Source organism: Brassica napus, chromosome A10, assembly GCF_020379485.1.
Source record: "Brassica napus cultivar Da-Ae chromosome A10, Da-Ae, whole genome shotgun sequence".
In the NCBI taxonomy this organism is placed as follows: Eukaryota; Viridiplantae; Streptophyta; class Magnoliopsida; order Brassicales; family Brassicaceae; genus Brassica; species Brassica napus.
The window spans coordinates 833470-847560 of NC_063443.1; the positions used below are offsets into that span (position 1 = coordinate 833470).

The 14091-nt window shown below is 36.2% G+C and overlaps 4 protein-coding genes across 9 annotated transcripts; all 4 read right to left on the bottom strand.

Moving 5' to 3' along the window:
- Positions 1 to 167: 167 nt before the first annotated feature.
- Positions 168 to 2002, bottom strand: LOC106422916 (thiamine pyrophosphokinase 1). 3 transcript variants are annotated; one of them, XM_013863697.3, is made up of 6 exons: positions 1779 to 2002; positions 1585 to 1681; positions 1185 to 1257; positions 950 to 1051; positions 601 to 844; positions 168 to 498 (listed from the first exon to the last, which is right to left on the bottom strand). In XM_013863697.3, the coding sequence occupies exons 1-6, from the start codon at positions 1915 to 1917 to the stop codon at positions 365 to 367; spliced, it is 789 nt and encodes a 262-aa protein (XP_013719151.2). In that variant the 5' UTR covers positions 1918 to 2002; the 3' UTR covers positions 168 to 364. The 3 variants fall into 3 exon arrangements, with proteins under 3 accessions (XP_013719151.2, XP_013719150.2, XP_013719152.1); XM_013863696.3 differs by having other exon boundaries at positions 601 to 850; XM_013863698.3 differs by having other exon boundaries at positions 601 to 850; positions 1585 to 1686; positions 1779 to 1913.
- Positions 2003 to 2525: 523 nt separating this feature from the next.
- LOC106423073 lies at positions 2526 to 9062 on the bottom strand. Of its 4 annotated transcripts, none has more exons than XM_048743342.1 (28): positions 8838 to 9062; positions 8542 to 8746; positions 8370 to 8470; positions 8156 to 8269; positions 7933 to 8079; positions 7407 to 7817; positions 7165 to 7322; positions 6957 to 7081; positions 6774 to 6865; positions 6344 to 6572; positions 6193 to 6256; positions 5947 to 6110; positions 5805 to 5875; positions 5543 to 5716; positions 5373 to 5444; positions 5173 to 5277; positions 4990 to 5079; positions 4828 to 4903; positions 4646 to 4742; positions 4479 to 4548; positions 4217 to 4396; positions 4003 to 4125; positions 3840 to 3923; positions 3534 to 3718; positions 3314 to 3452; positions 3178 to 3237; positions 2984 to 3088; positions 2526 to 2896 (listed from the first exon to the last, which is right to left on the bottom strand). In XM_048743342.1, the coding sequence occupies exons 1-28, from the start codon at positions 8922 to 8924 to the stop codon at positions 2783 to 2785; spliced, it is 3642 nt and encodes a 1213-aa protein (XP_048599299.1). In that variant the 5' UTR covers positions 8925 to 9062; the 3' UTR covers positions 2526 to 2782. The 4 variants fall into 4 exon arrangements, with proteins under 4 accessions (XP_048599299.1, XP_013719311.1, XP_013719309.1 ...); XM_013863857.3 differs by having other exon boundaries at positions 7933 to 8082; XM_013863855.3 differs by having other exon boundaries at positions 7165 to 7817.
- A 1775-nt stretch (positions 9063 to 10837) lies between these two features.
- On the bottom strand, positions 10838 to 11586 carry LOC106423014 (protein RALF-like 1). Its single transcript, XM_013863799.3, has one exon. It carries the CDS (start codon positions 11474 to 11476, stop codon positions 11024 to 11026), a length of 453 nt encoding a protein of 150 aa, XP_013719253.1. The 5' UTR covers positions 11477 to 11586; the 3' UTR covers positions 10838 to 11023.
- Positions 10838 to 13820, bottom strand: LOC106423035 (glutathione S-transferase F6). The gene is made up of 3 exons (XM_013863815.3): positions 13431 to 13820; positions 13283 to 13331; positions 10838 to 13054 (listed from the first exon to the last, which is right to left on the bottom strand). The coding sequence occupies exons 1-3, from the start codon at positions 13578 to 13580 to the stop codon at positions 12621 to 12623; spliced, it is 633 nt and encodes a 210-aa protein (XP_013719269.1). The 5' UTR covers positions 13581 to 13820; the 3' UTR covers positions 10838 to 12620.
- Positions 13821 to 14091: the final 271 nt, after the last annotated feature.

Below are 14091 nucleotides of genomic sequence, written 5' to 3' on the forward strand. Positions count from 1 at the left end.
TGTTTGACTGATAACATCAGTGTTATGTTGCTTTGAACACATAAAGAGCTTTTGTTTGTTTGGTTAAGGGATTACTCGGGACGGTTTGTTCGTTAGTCTTAACAGTGATTGTACTCTACTCATTCACCCTTTGAGTTCTTTCTTTATAAACTCTAAACATCCAACTCTAATCATCCAGTCACAATGACTAAATCATTGAAATCATCTCGTAAAAAACGGCATCTAAGTAATCAGGTACATCCAACAAGTCTTATTCCTACCTGATGCTAGAGTGAAAACACAACAATAATATTGAAGTAGTGCAATGTATGAAAGATATCGTAGAAAAAATAGTAAAGTGTCGTTGTTGTTGTTAACCCCACGCCTAAGGTCTTGTGGAGTCTTGTTTCTTGATGGATATCGTCCACAAAAGATCTGAATCCGATTCAACTGTGATTTTCTCCCCTTTAACCATATTCGATGTACTTACTAATCCACCAAACCTCATCTCAGTGTTGTCTGAAAGACGATGATAAAAACAAATATAAACCATGGTTAGACCCATGAGATGCTTTAAGACAGATGTTAAACCACAGTGAATTGGTTTGATGTGTTACTTACTGAGATCCCATTGAAGCCCTGTGGTTGTGGTTTTGGCAGATGGAGCGCCGATAGGGATGAGTCCACAGTGAGGTCCTTGGAGAGAAGGCTGAACACGAATCTCGTGACGATGAGTCTTTGGAAGGAGTTGGATGAGGCAGTCATCAGACAAAAGGATTATCCTAGTGTCTGGATATCGATACAAGACGTTGAGATTACCGGCTTCGTGATCAAATCTTCCCCCGAGTGCCCCTGTAGCAAGAATCTGAAGCTAGCACAGAAGATAAAAAGAAGCAAAAAAATGTGAAAATGCGCTTTAAAAACATTCATAGCTTTCTGCCTAATGAGAAAGATTGAAATGATAGCTTACTCTGCAGCTCTCTTGATTCAAAGTAGAGTCACGGATAAACAAGATGCATTTATCAAGATCAGTGGTGTCTTGATCATGAGATTCATCTATCACTTTAGTTCCCTGAGACAAAAGGAAACACCAAGAGTAGAACAATCAATCAAAAGCAGAGAAAGACACACCATACAATGTGATTATTATACAATAATACAGAATGGAAGAAGAAGAACACACACACACACAAGAAGAAGCTTACCAAGCTTACATAAAAGTTGAGGACATCAGGGCGAATAGAGTCCATATCTCCCTTGATAACATCTGGTTTATACCTAAAGACATTCACATACATCCTCAGAACCACCTCTACAAGTTTCTTAATAGGTACAAAAAAGACTTGAGTTTTGGCTATAAAGACAAGAACTTTCCAGTTTCTCGAAATAATCAAAATTTCTATATACAAACAAACCATCATTCGTCAGCTCATAAGAAGATACAGTTTGAATCCATAGGCTTCTTCTCAATATCTTCAAAGGGAGACTAATTTTTGTTCCAATAAACCATCCCCAAAGTTTTTTTTTTTTTTTTTTAAATTTTTAAATCAGTCTCCCTAATTCAAAAGTTTCAGACAAGATAAAAGATGCGGAAACAGACAGAACCTGTTACGGATGAGGAGAGCGTCTTCGTGAGGGAAGAAGAGAGGTAACTCATCGTAGATGCGATTAGCGCCTCCATCAGCACAAAGACGGAGTTTTGCTGCTCTACCACATATATAACATTTTCATAACTTATTATAAACAAAGTTATCATCATATTTCTAACGATTAATCAAAAGAGAGAAGGGGAGGGGTACCATGTTCCCAGAGAAGAGGAGTGAATCGTGGCAGGTTCTGGTTAAGAACGACGATAGCGTATGCTGAAGCTTTGTCGGCGGGAATCGACGGGAGGAGAAAGCTCGAAGAGTGAATCATTACTTCCTCCATGCTTGACATCGGAAACGGCGAGATGAGATGATTTATATTATACTTTTTTTTTGTATTAAACTCTCATTCATTGATTTGCTGAATTTTTATTTTACTTTTTGATATAAATACATAAGCGAACCGACCAAAAGGGTTGACTTTTCAAAGATTGATTTGGTTAAAAAGGTGGGCCACGTCTTGTCATCTGACGTCGTTTTACTATTGTTTCTTCTTCCTTTTCCTGTCCATTGAAAAGGTATCTTTTTGACCTATACTTCCTATTTTATTCTTCTTTCTTTTTTTTTTTAAAGGAGAGATATTTTCCTTGCAATTGTATTATTGTCACTGACATCTTTCCAGAAGATCAACTTGGCCTCACATGAAATCAAACATTTTGTATTTTCAATGGTAACCCCATTAAAACAAAGAGAAAGCAAAATCTAATTAATAACTTGTTAAAAATAGTAACTATTCCTAGTAATAGAACAGGTTCGTGGACCGTTGTTTTCATATCCAAATTGCATTAACCAATCCATTCCATGCCAATAAAAGGATGCTCTTGCAGAAATCTCATTATCTAGTCCAATGACTTTTCAACTAACATAGTAAAAAGAAACAAAAAAAAATAAAGCTGGAAATAAATAACAAAATAACTAGTTAAATAACTAAACCTTCTCTATATACATAGTTCAGAGTACATCATTAAGCATCATTAAGCATGTAAATAGATTGCACATCCGATGTTTCTCTTTTTTTTTTGTTATGAGCGAACAAAACATTTTTTAGATCATTCAAGAGGATTCTTCTCTCTCTTAAAGGATCAACGAGAGTTTTTAATATGGATAATAAAGGGAAAAACAAAAAGCAACCTCCATGCCTCAGCTCTCTTTTCTCTTTACATGAAGTAGCTGAGTGACGTCTTCTTCCTTGAACCTCCTTCTCCATATAGCTCGTTCCACTGCTGAAGCTCGTTCATGTTCGATGAATCAGTCGACACACTCGCACACACCTACAACACGAAGCATCCCCATTCAATCCCAAAACTTATACCAAATGTTAAACTATTGTTTGTGTCTATGTTTTCAGTCTCTCAAACCTGTTCATGTGCGCTCTTGAAATCCTTCATGTTCAAGGGTCTGATGTCTGTACTATTATATAACTGCGGCATTGGTCGCTTTTCGGCTTGAGCTACACTTCTCTCCTGCGAGTCACAAACACAGCACTGAGTTCTGGTTTATAGAACCACAAATGTAAATAACACACTGTGATGTTACAGATAAGAGCCAAAACCTTCTTTTCTTTTTCCAGTATCTCTCGGATAGGTAGATGTGCTGCGGTCACGCAAAGATTCTGCAAACCCAAAATGGTATGATGTTTAAGAAACAGGCTTTTATATTTTTTAATCTGGATGGAAGAAATAACAGACCTTCAAGTCACTCCCAGAGTACCCATCTGTCATGTTGGCTATAGCTTCCAAATCTACGTCCTCTGCCATCTCTTCTTTTGCCAATATTACGCTCAAGATCTTCGATCTGTTTGCTGAATCCGGCAGATTAACCATCAACCTGCACATCAGAATACCAACTCTTGAGCGGTGCTGCTTCGAAGATGACATGAAACAGAGAATTATTTGACAGTTTATTTACCTTCGGGGAAGCCTTCTAATCACAGCTTCGTCAAGGTCGAATGGCCTGTTGGTAGCAGCTAGCACTAAAACTCTTTCTTTATCCTTTGTGCGCAAGCCGTCCCAGTTTATCATGAATTCGTTCTTCATCTTACGCATAGCTTCATGTTCTCCTGGATTCTCCCTTCTTCCCAACATGCTATCAACCTATATAATTTCGTTTCCAATTAAAAACATATTCAGAAGGCATAAGAAAAGGGAAACTAAACGAGCATTCAAAGAAGCATAAAGCAGAAGAGGGCTCTTTTGAAAAAGTCTCGCAACATACCTCATCAACAAAGATGACGCTCGGAGCTATCTTACTTGCTAAAGAGAAAACGGCTTTTACATACTTCTCTCCCTCACCAAACCACTACAAACAAAATCTAAACGTCAAGTCTAATCTCAGGGAAATATTCATGAATCAGGTCACAGTTCTTAGAAATACATACCTTCGAAGTAATGCTGGACATTGAAATATTGATAAAGTTTGCACCAGCCTCAGTTGCAACTGCCTTTGCCAGCATCGTCTTCCCTGTACCAGGCGGTCCAAACAACAGTATACCCTTTGTAGGCTGCATTTAAAAATAAAAACAGTTATATTTCAGTTTCTAAAGAATGAAGGAGTGAAAACAGACAATTGAAAGTGAAAAAGCGACAAGGTACCTTTGTAAGCTGGCCTTTGCCAAACAATTCAGGTCTTTGAAGAGGAAGCATCACCAACTCCTTCAAGGTGTCTTTCACATTTTCCAACGCCCCAATATCATCAAACGAAACACCAATATCGCTTGGTGGAATGACGTCTGATAGTAGCTTTTTCTCGAATTCATTCTCAGTAACAACATCCTGAAATGATATAAGCTTAGTAATTATTAAAAGAAAATTGGTTAGCGTAGGGAGGCAATGACGTAAGGATTATGAATATTACTTTGAGAGATTTCTTTGTGCTCTTGTTTTCGTTTTGAATCCCATGCAACACCTGCAGACCATATGTGATGCTGCCGGAACACATGCCAAAAAGGTTATATTTTCAAGAAAATATCACAAGAAACAATCCAAGTTATATACTACAGGGCTCTTATTCAAAAAGCTCACTTTTCCGCAGAGATGATAAGCTTGTTGTCTTTGACCGTCGGTTCTGAGCAGGTCATAAGATGGTGACTGAAAGCCCAGCCAATCACTTTCTCCACGCCTATTAATCATAAAGTTACGGGGTTAGCCAAATAATCATACACTCAAGGAAAAAAGACAGAAAAAGCAAGAGGGAAAGATCCCACTATCAGTCGGAAGGGATTGATCTTTGATGCACAAGGTTTCGAGGTCAGGGCAGTCCAGACGGTTTTTGCTAAGGACCTGCAAGAATCATTGAAAAGGGACATAAGCAAACACACAAAAGAAGAAATAACCAGCGACATGGGATATCATTCAAAAACGCTCACCGCACGGATGCTGGAAAGATTAGCTTGAGCCTTTAGGATCTCTGTATCACGTTCGAGTTTCTCCTTCCAGTCCAACAGCAAAGCTTCGTCCTATTATATTTTAGAAGAAAAGAAAATGACATAAGAAAAAAAAATGATTCCAGGCAAGAAAGAAAAAAAAAGAGAGAGAGGAAAGGATCTTACATCAGGTAACTGGATGGTCACTTTGTTAGGAAATAGCCTAGTGATTTGTTTCAGTGATTTAGGCATTTCTTTGTTCCTATCCTGCAGTCTACCACCAAAATTATCCTGCAGAGGACATGAAAAGAACTCAGTATCGCCACTTACAAGTTACAACTCAGGAGAAAATGGCTAATATTAAAGAACGAGTCGGGTTATCATACCGGAAATGCAAGATCCAGCAATGTTGTCTGGTTGCTGCCAAACTTTGTGAACAAGAAACCTCCAGGATGGGACTGAAGATGAAATATCAAAAGAGGTGTCAACTAATCATTTTGAAAAGAAGATAAGAATAATTAAGCATACAAAAATAGAGTTCAAATAGAATTCCTACTTTCTCCTTTCGGTTGTCCAATTGGGTTTGCGAGGCTATGACAACAACATTCTCCGGTAATTTCTCAAGCTTGCTCTTCAAAGTTACATATACTTCCGTGTTCCCCGACACAGATTTATCAATGTCTTTCAAGAACAATATCAGTGATCCTTTTTCACTTTCATTAGTAAGCACCTACAATATCATTCAAAGAGGTTAAAGGGACTAAGGAGCGCTCTTCAAATTAAATAGAGAGGCAACAAAAAGAGGTGGTAAAAACTACCTCAAAGATTTCATTAATGGCAAGTCTATCAGCATTGTCACTGGAAGAACTATCTAACCGAAGTGAAGTAGCTGCACACAACGAATGTCATTAGTACAATTAACTTTTGACGCAAATGCGTAGATATTAAAAGGAAAATTACCAGTACAAAAGAAACCACGGTCCTTTTCGCATAGACCACCAAGATCATTGCCATCTACTATCGGTCTATCAAATCTAACCCCGATTTTTGAAGATACATTGTCTTCAAACGCAAGGAGTACTTTGCCCTGTAAACCTGTTGTCGGTCCCCTAGATAGAATAGCACTAAAAGGAAATAAAACTGTGTTATGATTACAACAATCTACATCAGATGAAAAAAATGAGAAGAGAAACAACAAAACAATACCTATGTGCGGTATGGAAAGAAGTAACTGAAGAAGTTGCAGGGCCTACAAACTTCACTCGATCACCTAATAATTACAGAAGTGATGTTCAATAAAACAGAATGTTACACATAAAAGAAACTGAAAAATCATGCATAAATAAAATAACCATACCAGTTTTAAAGGTGTAACTTTTAGAGGTTGCAGTTGACACTTCTTGCCTCATAACAGCCTGAGAATTCAATGTTGATCCACCTGTTATATCAGCCTCAACACTTGAAGTTGGTTTCTTATGCTGCATGACAGCAGCATGTGCAGCCTGTACGGCTCGTTTGGCAATCACAGTCAATCTTTCACGCCTGGAATTATCTTTGGAAGAATCTGCTTCCTTAGCTGTTGGTCCCTGAAGTCACACATTCAAAGAGTAGAGAATCAATGTTAGTAATACTGTCTAAATTCCAGTAAGTTAAGAGATTCCCGGGATTTAATACATCTTCTGACGCACAACCAATATTTAATTCAAGAGCGCCAATTTAATACCAATATGCTCAAAATCAGACGCTCAAATGACAAGAAAAATATAAAAGGCTAACTGGAAGTTTACCCCAGGTAATAAGAGTGTGTCAACAATCATCAATTTGGCCCCATAATTTTTCGCAAGCGCTTTTGCTAAAGCTTCCTGATATATCTCAGAGCCTTCAAAAATATACCATATGAAAATTTTGTTATGAAAATAGATAAGAGAAACAAAATAATTAAAAAATTATATTCAGAGTTTCGTTCATACCAGCTGGCCCAGAGAGCAAGATACGGGGACACACTGTCGACAGATCTGATGCAAACTTCGCAAACTTGCTTTCAGACTTCATATGGACATATGTTGATGCTACCAAAACATCCTTAGTTGTGCCACTGACAAACGCAGAGAGTTGTTTATCAAAATATGGAAGATCACAATACGTGTTGTCCATCTTATCATAGTTTGTATAACTGACCTTAAAAAGTATGGGAAGTTCTCAAAAGAAACTTCTATGTCCTGAGGATTGAGTACTCCTGCTCGCAGAAAATCCTTATGTGCTTGACGTCTGGTAGCTACCGACGCTGATGAACTGCCACACTCTTTCGGCACTTCCTTCACTTCCCTTCCATCATCCTTCAGTATTTTGGAAACGTTACCCCTTAGATCAAGTAGGCGCAAAATTGGTCTAATTTCATATCCAGGACCAGGAATACTTACACCTTCTTCAGTTTCTTGAGATGGATCCATTCCGTTTCCATCAGCATTCAGGTCATCGTTGGCAGTTAAAGAGGGTGAGACAACTGATTTATCCGCCGAAGCAATCGCAGCATGATCATTGCTACTATCCGCATCATTCATATCAACATCCGGAATGCAATAATCGGAGCTAGAAGGTAGCACAGAAACCTCTGGATTTTGCTGCTTTTTGCCGTTTTTAGCAGGAGGTGGTAGAAAAGGGAGATTGTGTATCTTTCTTAAAGACGCCAATAGAGAACATGATGAAGAGTCTCCTGCTCTTGTCTCAACATGAAGCCCTTTCAGAGGGGCAGTACTCTGCGCTTCGAAAATGCTCACTGAAGAAGCTCTATCTGGTGCAGCTAGATTTTCATCTTTCAGAGGCTGAAAGATCTGAACACTATGTCAAGGAAACAAAACAATATACCAACAACAACACCATAGATAGATAGATAAAAAGAAAAGAACAATGTGATCATAACTTTCCAGAACACTCTTAAAAGGATACATAAGCATGCTTCACAGGGGTGTTGAAGATAACCTCGTCACCACCCCGCAGATGAACACAAGTACTCTTTTGGTAAATCTTGCCATTGACCTCAACAAGAACCCCCTTCCCTATTATCTCCAACGAAGCAACTGAAGGACCTGCCTGCTGCTAAAAAAAAACAAAACATTATAAGTAAAAAAAGGCTAGTACAAAACTTAACCAAAGAGATAGACGTTCATACCTCCATCTGCCTCAGTTCACATAGAACGTTGGGCATGGACTGATACTTGATAGATAAATCGCATCCTCGCCGTCCAACAGTAAACACAGGGCCTTTCATGACACGATGAGGGTTCTGAAACCGCAAATAAACAACATGATTAATACTCAACTAATGTGCATTGTCAGCTATAAATTAAACCCTACTAGGCTCACTAAACATGCAAAGAACAGACCTGTGGATACTGAGAAATAAGCTTCGCCCAAGGAGCCTTAGTCCGCTTCAGCCACAGCTTCTCAGCTTTTTTAGACTTGTCAGCTTCAGCCACAACTTCACCTGTAAAGATATTCAGAAAAAAAGATAAGTTCTTTTGTTTCTTTCAAACATGCAACATGCAAAAACCAAACCTGTGGGTGTTGGCGTCACCAAGCCTTGGACTTGCTGGTTAGTGTCGGCATCAGGACAGCTCGCATCGTTTGCAATAACTTGATCATTAGTTCCCAGCTTCGAAGGCTCTCCAGATTCGGATCCAGGAACCGAAACAGGGTTCTGATTATTCTCAATCGGAGCGTCACTCGCCGACGAAGACCCCGCCGGTTCCGCCGCCGTCGCCTAGGGTTTCGGAGCCAAAAGAAAACTCAAAATCAGAAGAAAAAAGAAACGAAATTGCGAGAAATAAAACAATTGGTACTCCGATCTTAACCTTGGATCGTTTGGTGGGGCGTGAGGATGAAGTTTCGGGAGGAGAGTTCCGCTTTGAAGCGGATGAGCTGCGTCTTGTCTCCACCATGATTGTCTAGAAACGAATCTCTCTTCTTCTTGTTCGCCGCCGCTTTGATCCCCCCCAAATCAGAAACGCTTCGAAAGAAAGAAAGAAAGAGGAGAATTTCGCAAAGGAACGATTTTTACTGCAAAGCTTTGTGTATATATATATATATACACACATTAATATCTCTTTTTTCCTAATATTTGTAAAAAGGAAAAACACTTGTTACATTATTATTCCCTCTTAAAGTAAATTTTTTTGGATTTGTTTCTTGTTTCACAAAAATAATTTTTTTCTATTTTTTATATTTTTAAGACATATTAATTATGAATATTTGAAATGATTAAATTTCATTGATAAATAATTATTAAAAAGTAGATAAAATAATAAATAATTAAAACTGTAAATATTTATTAGTATGCTTGAATATTCTAAAAATTTTATTTTGGAGGACTGAGAGAATATTTTTTTCCATTAAAAAGTATTTTTATTGTTGTCATTGTATTTAATTATTTTTATAAACTTTTGTCAATTTAAAATAAAATCAGCTCCACTTGAGAGCTTTTGACCATCCAGAAAACAGATAAATTAGTTTGGATATTTGATGGGGAGTAGATTCTCTCTTTACCTTATTGTCAAGTAGATATTTATTAAAAAATCCAAAGTCCAACAGTCAATATTTGATTTTTTTCCTAAAAAAAGAGAGACCAATTATTAATGGTTTATAAAAGACCGATAGAATATTCTGCATGCTAATGTTAGACCTGTTCATATTATAATGACAGCTTGGTATGCGTCTATCCCAGTTGAAGTAGCGTAGTTTACAACAGGCTTACAGCAAATCCACTTGATCATCATCCAAAAGTTGTAGTACTCTTTCTATTTTTTCAAGTTGCATGTTTTAGATTAGATTGTTGCATAGTTTACAAGATTTGTTAACATATTAGATTGTTGATGCTAGACCAATTGGAGCATCTAGTTAGTAGTTGTTTGATGTTGTCAAAAAAAAAAGAGAATAAAATAAATGCTAAGCGCTTTGGACATTTAATTCTCTTGTATTTGTACGCATGTCTTCAATTTGAGATTGTAGTAAAGAGATGTAACCACCAAGCTACTTAACAGTTGATGTTGTATTAAACACGTGAAATAGTCCCGCCTTTATATATAGACTGAGTAATAAACTAGTAATTATTAAAATCAAAGCTATTACAGTCAGAAAAATTTAATTGGGTAACGACCTATTGGTGTTGTATGTGTTTCAGGCCCATTAAGTTAACCCGTATTGGAATCTGATGATCCAGTATCCGAGTCTCAAATATCTTCCGAGTAATACCATGAAGTGTATCGATCATCTGTGAACAGTTGGACCGAAACCCAAACTCAAACTCATACTAACAAAACGGTGATAATTTAAGCTCTACAGTTGCTGGTCGTAATAAATATCACTTCCCAATTTTTATATTTTTGAAGGTTTTACATGTATTAAAAATATTACTCCCTCCATTTATGGATACTTTGTTTTTGTGATAAATTATAGTGTATAATTATGATCTATCAAAATTTGATAAATATAATTAATTTATTAAATTTTACAATTTACCATTATTACTTAATAAAAATATATTATAAATTTTTAAAATGTAATTTTAAAACAATTTTTTCTCTATTAAAGATTATTTTGAAATTGAGAGGTGTTATTGGTTTATATATTTTGATTGATTTAGATGAGAGAGTAACAAAAATCATCATAATTTACCGTAAATTTTTGAATTCAAATTCTCAGTATTTAATTTTTTACATGTTTTATTAGTGAGAAAAGAAAAAGGTAAAGCAATTTAAAGTCAACATCATTAACATGTTTGTTAGTTGTTAGGGTTTAGGTTGAGAGTTGGTCGCTTTGTAGTTTATTTACAGCTTGAGCACGCCATCCACACAAATAAACATAGACCTTGTACTATTATTTGTGCAAGATAGTACACATGAATATTCAAAGCTTATAGCACAACTAAACACTTAATGGATCATACAACAACCCAAGATTATTCACATCCAAATCCAACTTATATGAGTACCGTACAAATTATAAAGAAACCATAAAGAAGAGAAGAACTTGTTCTTGACACCTAACTCCTGCAACGAGCAATAGCACTGCAACCACGACTATAAGGATTAGCCTGAGCTCCGTTCTGGCAATTGTAATAAGACGCCCCTCTTCTCGAACAAGGGACACTGTTCCGCTTCAAAGCTTGATAGCTTATGTACTTTGTTGTCGCCAATATTCTTCTGTTGATCTCTGAGTCCATCTCCTCTTCCTCTGTTCCGATACAATCTGCTATTGAACCGTGGCAGCCTGAGGAGCCATGGACTCCCGTCGAGGACCATTCTAGACCCTTGAGGTCATCGGTGAAGCCGGCTTGGATCAGAGGTGAAGAGATGATTAAGAAGATGCTGACTATCATTAGGGTTGGGAACAGAGAGAAAGACTTGGCCATTTTTTTCCTTTCTTTCTTTAGGTTTCTCTTGTATGCATCCTTGTTGCTTAACTTATGTTTATATATATACATTGGCGAGTGCATGGATAAAAGTTTTGTTTTTGTTAGTGGTTGAACATGTTTTTTTTTGTTTTTATTCTATTTCTTATCAAAATTATGTGATTTTGTTTAATAGATAAATATTTAAACATTATAGAATGTATTAAGATATTTACATAAATGCCATTTGACAATGAGATTCAAAAAAGATTAATGAATGATTTATTAATGGAGATTTGTTGGGAGTGGTTGAATATTTGTTAGAACTGACACGAAATGTACCAAAACAATTTGATAAATTTGAGCGGTCAAGCGTTTTCTCATTATCCATTTGAATGTTTTTTTGTTTTTATATCAATAGTATCATATTTTCTTAATGATCTGAAAGCACTGGAATCTTTAAGCTATGATTTGTTTTCTCTTCCACAAAGACTCTGAGAAGAGTTGGGCTATCGCTATCCCAAGCAAACAAGGACAATAAAACCTAACCCCTCTTTAACTAATCTAAAATAATCGATAATTATTAGACTAGCACTTTCTAACGAAATCACGTTTTAAGATAATACAAACCTCTTTAAAAATACCAAATTTTGTTTCTCACCGAATCATAACGCGTTTCATAACAGCATTCAAACATCTTTAGATCAATGAATCAGTCTGTTTATCAAGACATGAATTGATGATACTTAAGAGAAAATTCTTGGAAGACCATACAAAATTAACGTCCTTTTGAACTGTGTTATCAACCTCATGGACTTGTTGTGAACACAGCCAAACAACACGTAGCTTTCTTCTCCCATTTGCTCTCTCTAGTCTCTTGTAAGATTTTATGAAGATACATATAACATACAATATGTTATATGCTTAGTTTGAAATATTTTTTCTTCTTACAATTTTGAAAAAGTTCACTAATTTTCTTACAATTATAATATTAGGTTACAGTTTTGAAAAATGTTAAAGTCTAACTTTAAAATATGATTGTTAAATAAAAATCTGTTTTTATATATCAAGACTCATAACTGAAGATTACATGCAAATCAATATCTCATTAAACCGAAAAGCAGCGTACACATGAAAAAAGAAAAAAAAAAAGAACAGAGAAAACAGAGTTTATGGGAATTGAGCTATGAGGTCATCCCCACATTTATTCAGTCTTTCTGATTAACATTTTTGATTTTTTAAAATCCACTTAAAGGAGGACCTTCTGGGAAGAAGGCCTAGAAGTGATGTCAGCAACCCAAGCACTGACATGTGGACGCTCATCAAAGAGTTTCTTAGTTGGAGTACCAAGCAAGTACTGAATCACAGGGATATGGTGAAGATCGACCAAAGTGAAGTGATCACAAGCCAAATACTTAGACTCACCAAGCCTAGCTTCGTAGTTGTCAAGCACTTTGCCTAACTTAACCTCTTCTTCTTTAACAACAGCTTGGTCTGTGGTCAAACCAAAGAAGTTCTTGAAGATTTGTTCCCAACCAAGCTTTGAAGCAACTGAGTCAAACTCATGAGCTTCTATTTCCATCCCCATGGCCAAGATTGCCATGTTCTTGGAGCCAGGCGAGAGAAGTTGGTTTCCTTTGTCCGCGTATTCATGAGCTATGTATTGAGTAATTGCTCTTGATTCTGCACAAAGAGAGATGAAAAAAATCCAGTTTATACTTTGAGTGTTTATGCTTTCTTCACAAAATCAAAGATTATCCAAGATTAGGCATCCATACCAAAACAGATACATTCAACCGGTTTGATTTATAAACCAATCATTAATATTTTTTTGCTTCATACTAAACCGAATCTGAATTTAGTCTAGTTGAAGTGAACCAAACTAAAGATTCAAAATTATGAGTTGTTTACCGAAAAGCTTGAAGCCTCCATCTTCAAAGGCTGGAATTTTACCAAAAGGCTGCAAAACAATTTTCAAGATTTTCAGACCAAGATTCTCACTACTATATATATCTTTTTTTTTATCTTGAAATATTATATTATATTAGTATATACTTACGTTGCGGGAAAGGAAAGGCTCTTTCTTGTGTTCACCATCTTTGAGATCGATATGAACAAGCTCGAAGTCGAGTTCTTTCTCGTGCAGAGCGATGAGAACTCGTCTCGTGGCTGTAGAAGCAGGGTGGCCAAAAACTTTGATTCCTGCCATTGACTGATTTTAAAAATATTTCTCTTGTATTTTTTTTTTGTATTTAAAAGTTGAGAGATCTTTGAGGTTGATGAAATAAATACGCAGACGGTAGAGTGTATTTATACAACTAAAACGGAGTACTTGGTGAATAAATAAAAACCAAACCGGCGGCACCAAACTTGAATACTCTTCGTCAGGGGATTAATTCAAAGTCAAGTTGATTATTGTGAAATAAGTAAATTTGATTAATGTATATGAATTCTTTGTTTCTATTGGTTCAAGACTTTATAGGGTTAAGTTAATGGTTTTTTTTTCAAAAGAATAAAGTTAATATAAGTTACAAAAAAAGAATAAAGTTAATATCTATACTATTAAAGCAGGATCCTATTGTCATAATTACCTTAGGGGCATGTTTCCTTCACTAACATTGCATGTTTCATTAAGGACAATTAAGTAATATTAATAACAAATCTATATTGGGTCATTATTTTTGGATCCAGCCCAAATCAAATCTCTCTTGGACTATTTG

What these genes read in the sequence shown, in the direction of transcription:
- LOC106422916 (XM_013863696.3), bottom strand. Translation starts at nt 1,917, where the DNA reads ATGTCAAGCATGGAGGAAGTAATGATTCACTCTTCGAGCTTTCTCCTC. An exon ending in GCTCTCCTCATCCGTAACAG is followed by an intron (nt 1,258 to 1,584) that starts GTTCTGTCTGTT and finishes GAATGTCTTTAG; the next exon opens with GTATAAACCAGATGTTATCA. An exon ending in TCAACTTTTATGTAAGCTTG is followed by an intron (nt 1,052 to 1,184) that starts GTAAGCTTCTTC and finishes CTTTTGTCTCAG; the next exon opens with GGAACTAAAGTGATAGATGA.
- LOC106423073 (XM_048743341.1), bottom strand. Translation starts at nt 8,924, where the DNA reads ATGGTGGAGACAAGACGCAGCTCATCCGCTTCAAAGCGGAACTCTCCT. An exon ending in CCGTGGTTTCTTTTGTACTG is followed by an intron (nt 5,876 to 5,946) that starts GTAATTTTCCTT and finishes CGTTGTGTGCAG; the next exon opens with CTACTTCACTTCGGTTAGAT. An exon ending in ATCTTTCCAGCATCCGTGCG is followed by an intron (nt 4,904 to 4,989) that starts GTGAGCGTTTTT and finishes TGATTCTTGCAG; the next exon opens with GTCCTTAGCAAAAACCGTCT.
- LOC106423014 (XM_013863799.3), bottom strand. Translation starts at nt 11,476, where the DNA reads ATGCACTCGCCAATGTATATATATAAACATAAGTTAAGCAACAAGGAT.
- LOC106423035 (XM_013863815.3), bottom strand. Translation starts at nt 13,580, where the DNA reads ATGGCAGGAATCAAAGTTTTTGGCCACCCTGCTTCTACAGCCACGAGA. An exon ending in AGCCTTTCCTTTCCCGCAAC is followed by an intron (nt 13,332 to 13,430) that starts GTAAGTATATAC and finishes ATTGTTTTGCAG; the next exon opens with CCTTTTGGTAAAATTCCAGC. An exon ending in TGGAGGCTTCAAGCTTTTCG is followed by an intron (nt 13,055 to 13,282) that starts GTAAACAACTCA and finishes CTCTTTGTGCAG; the next exon opens with AATCAAGAGCAATTACTCAA.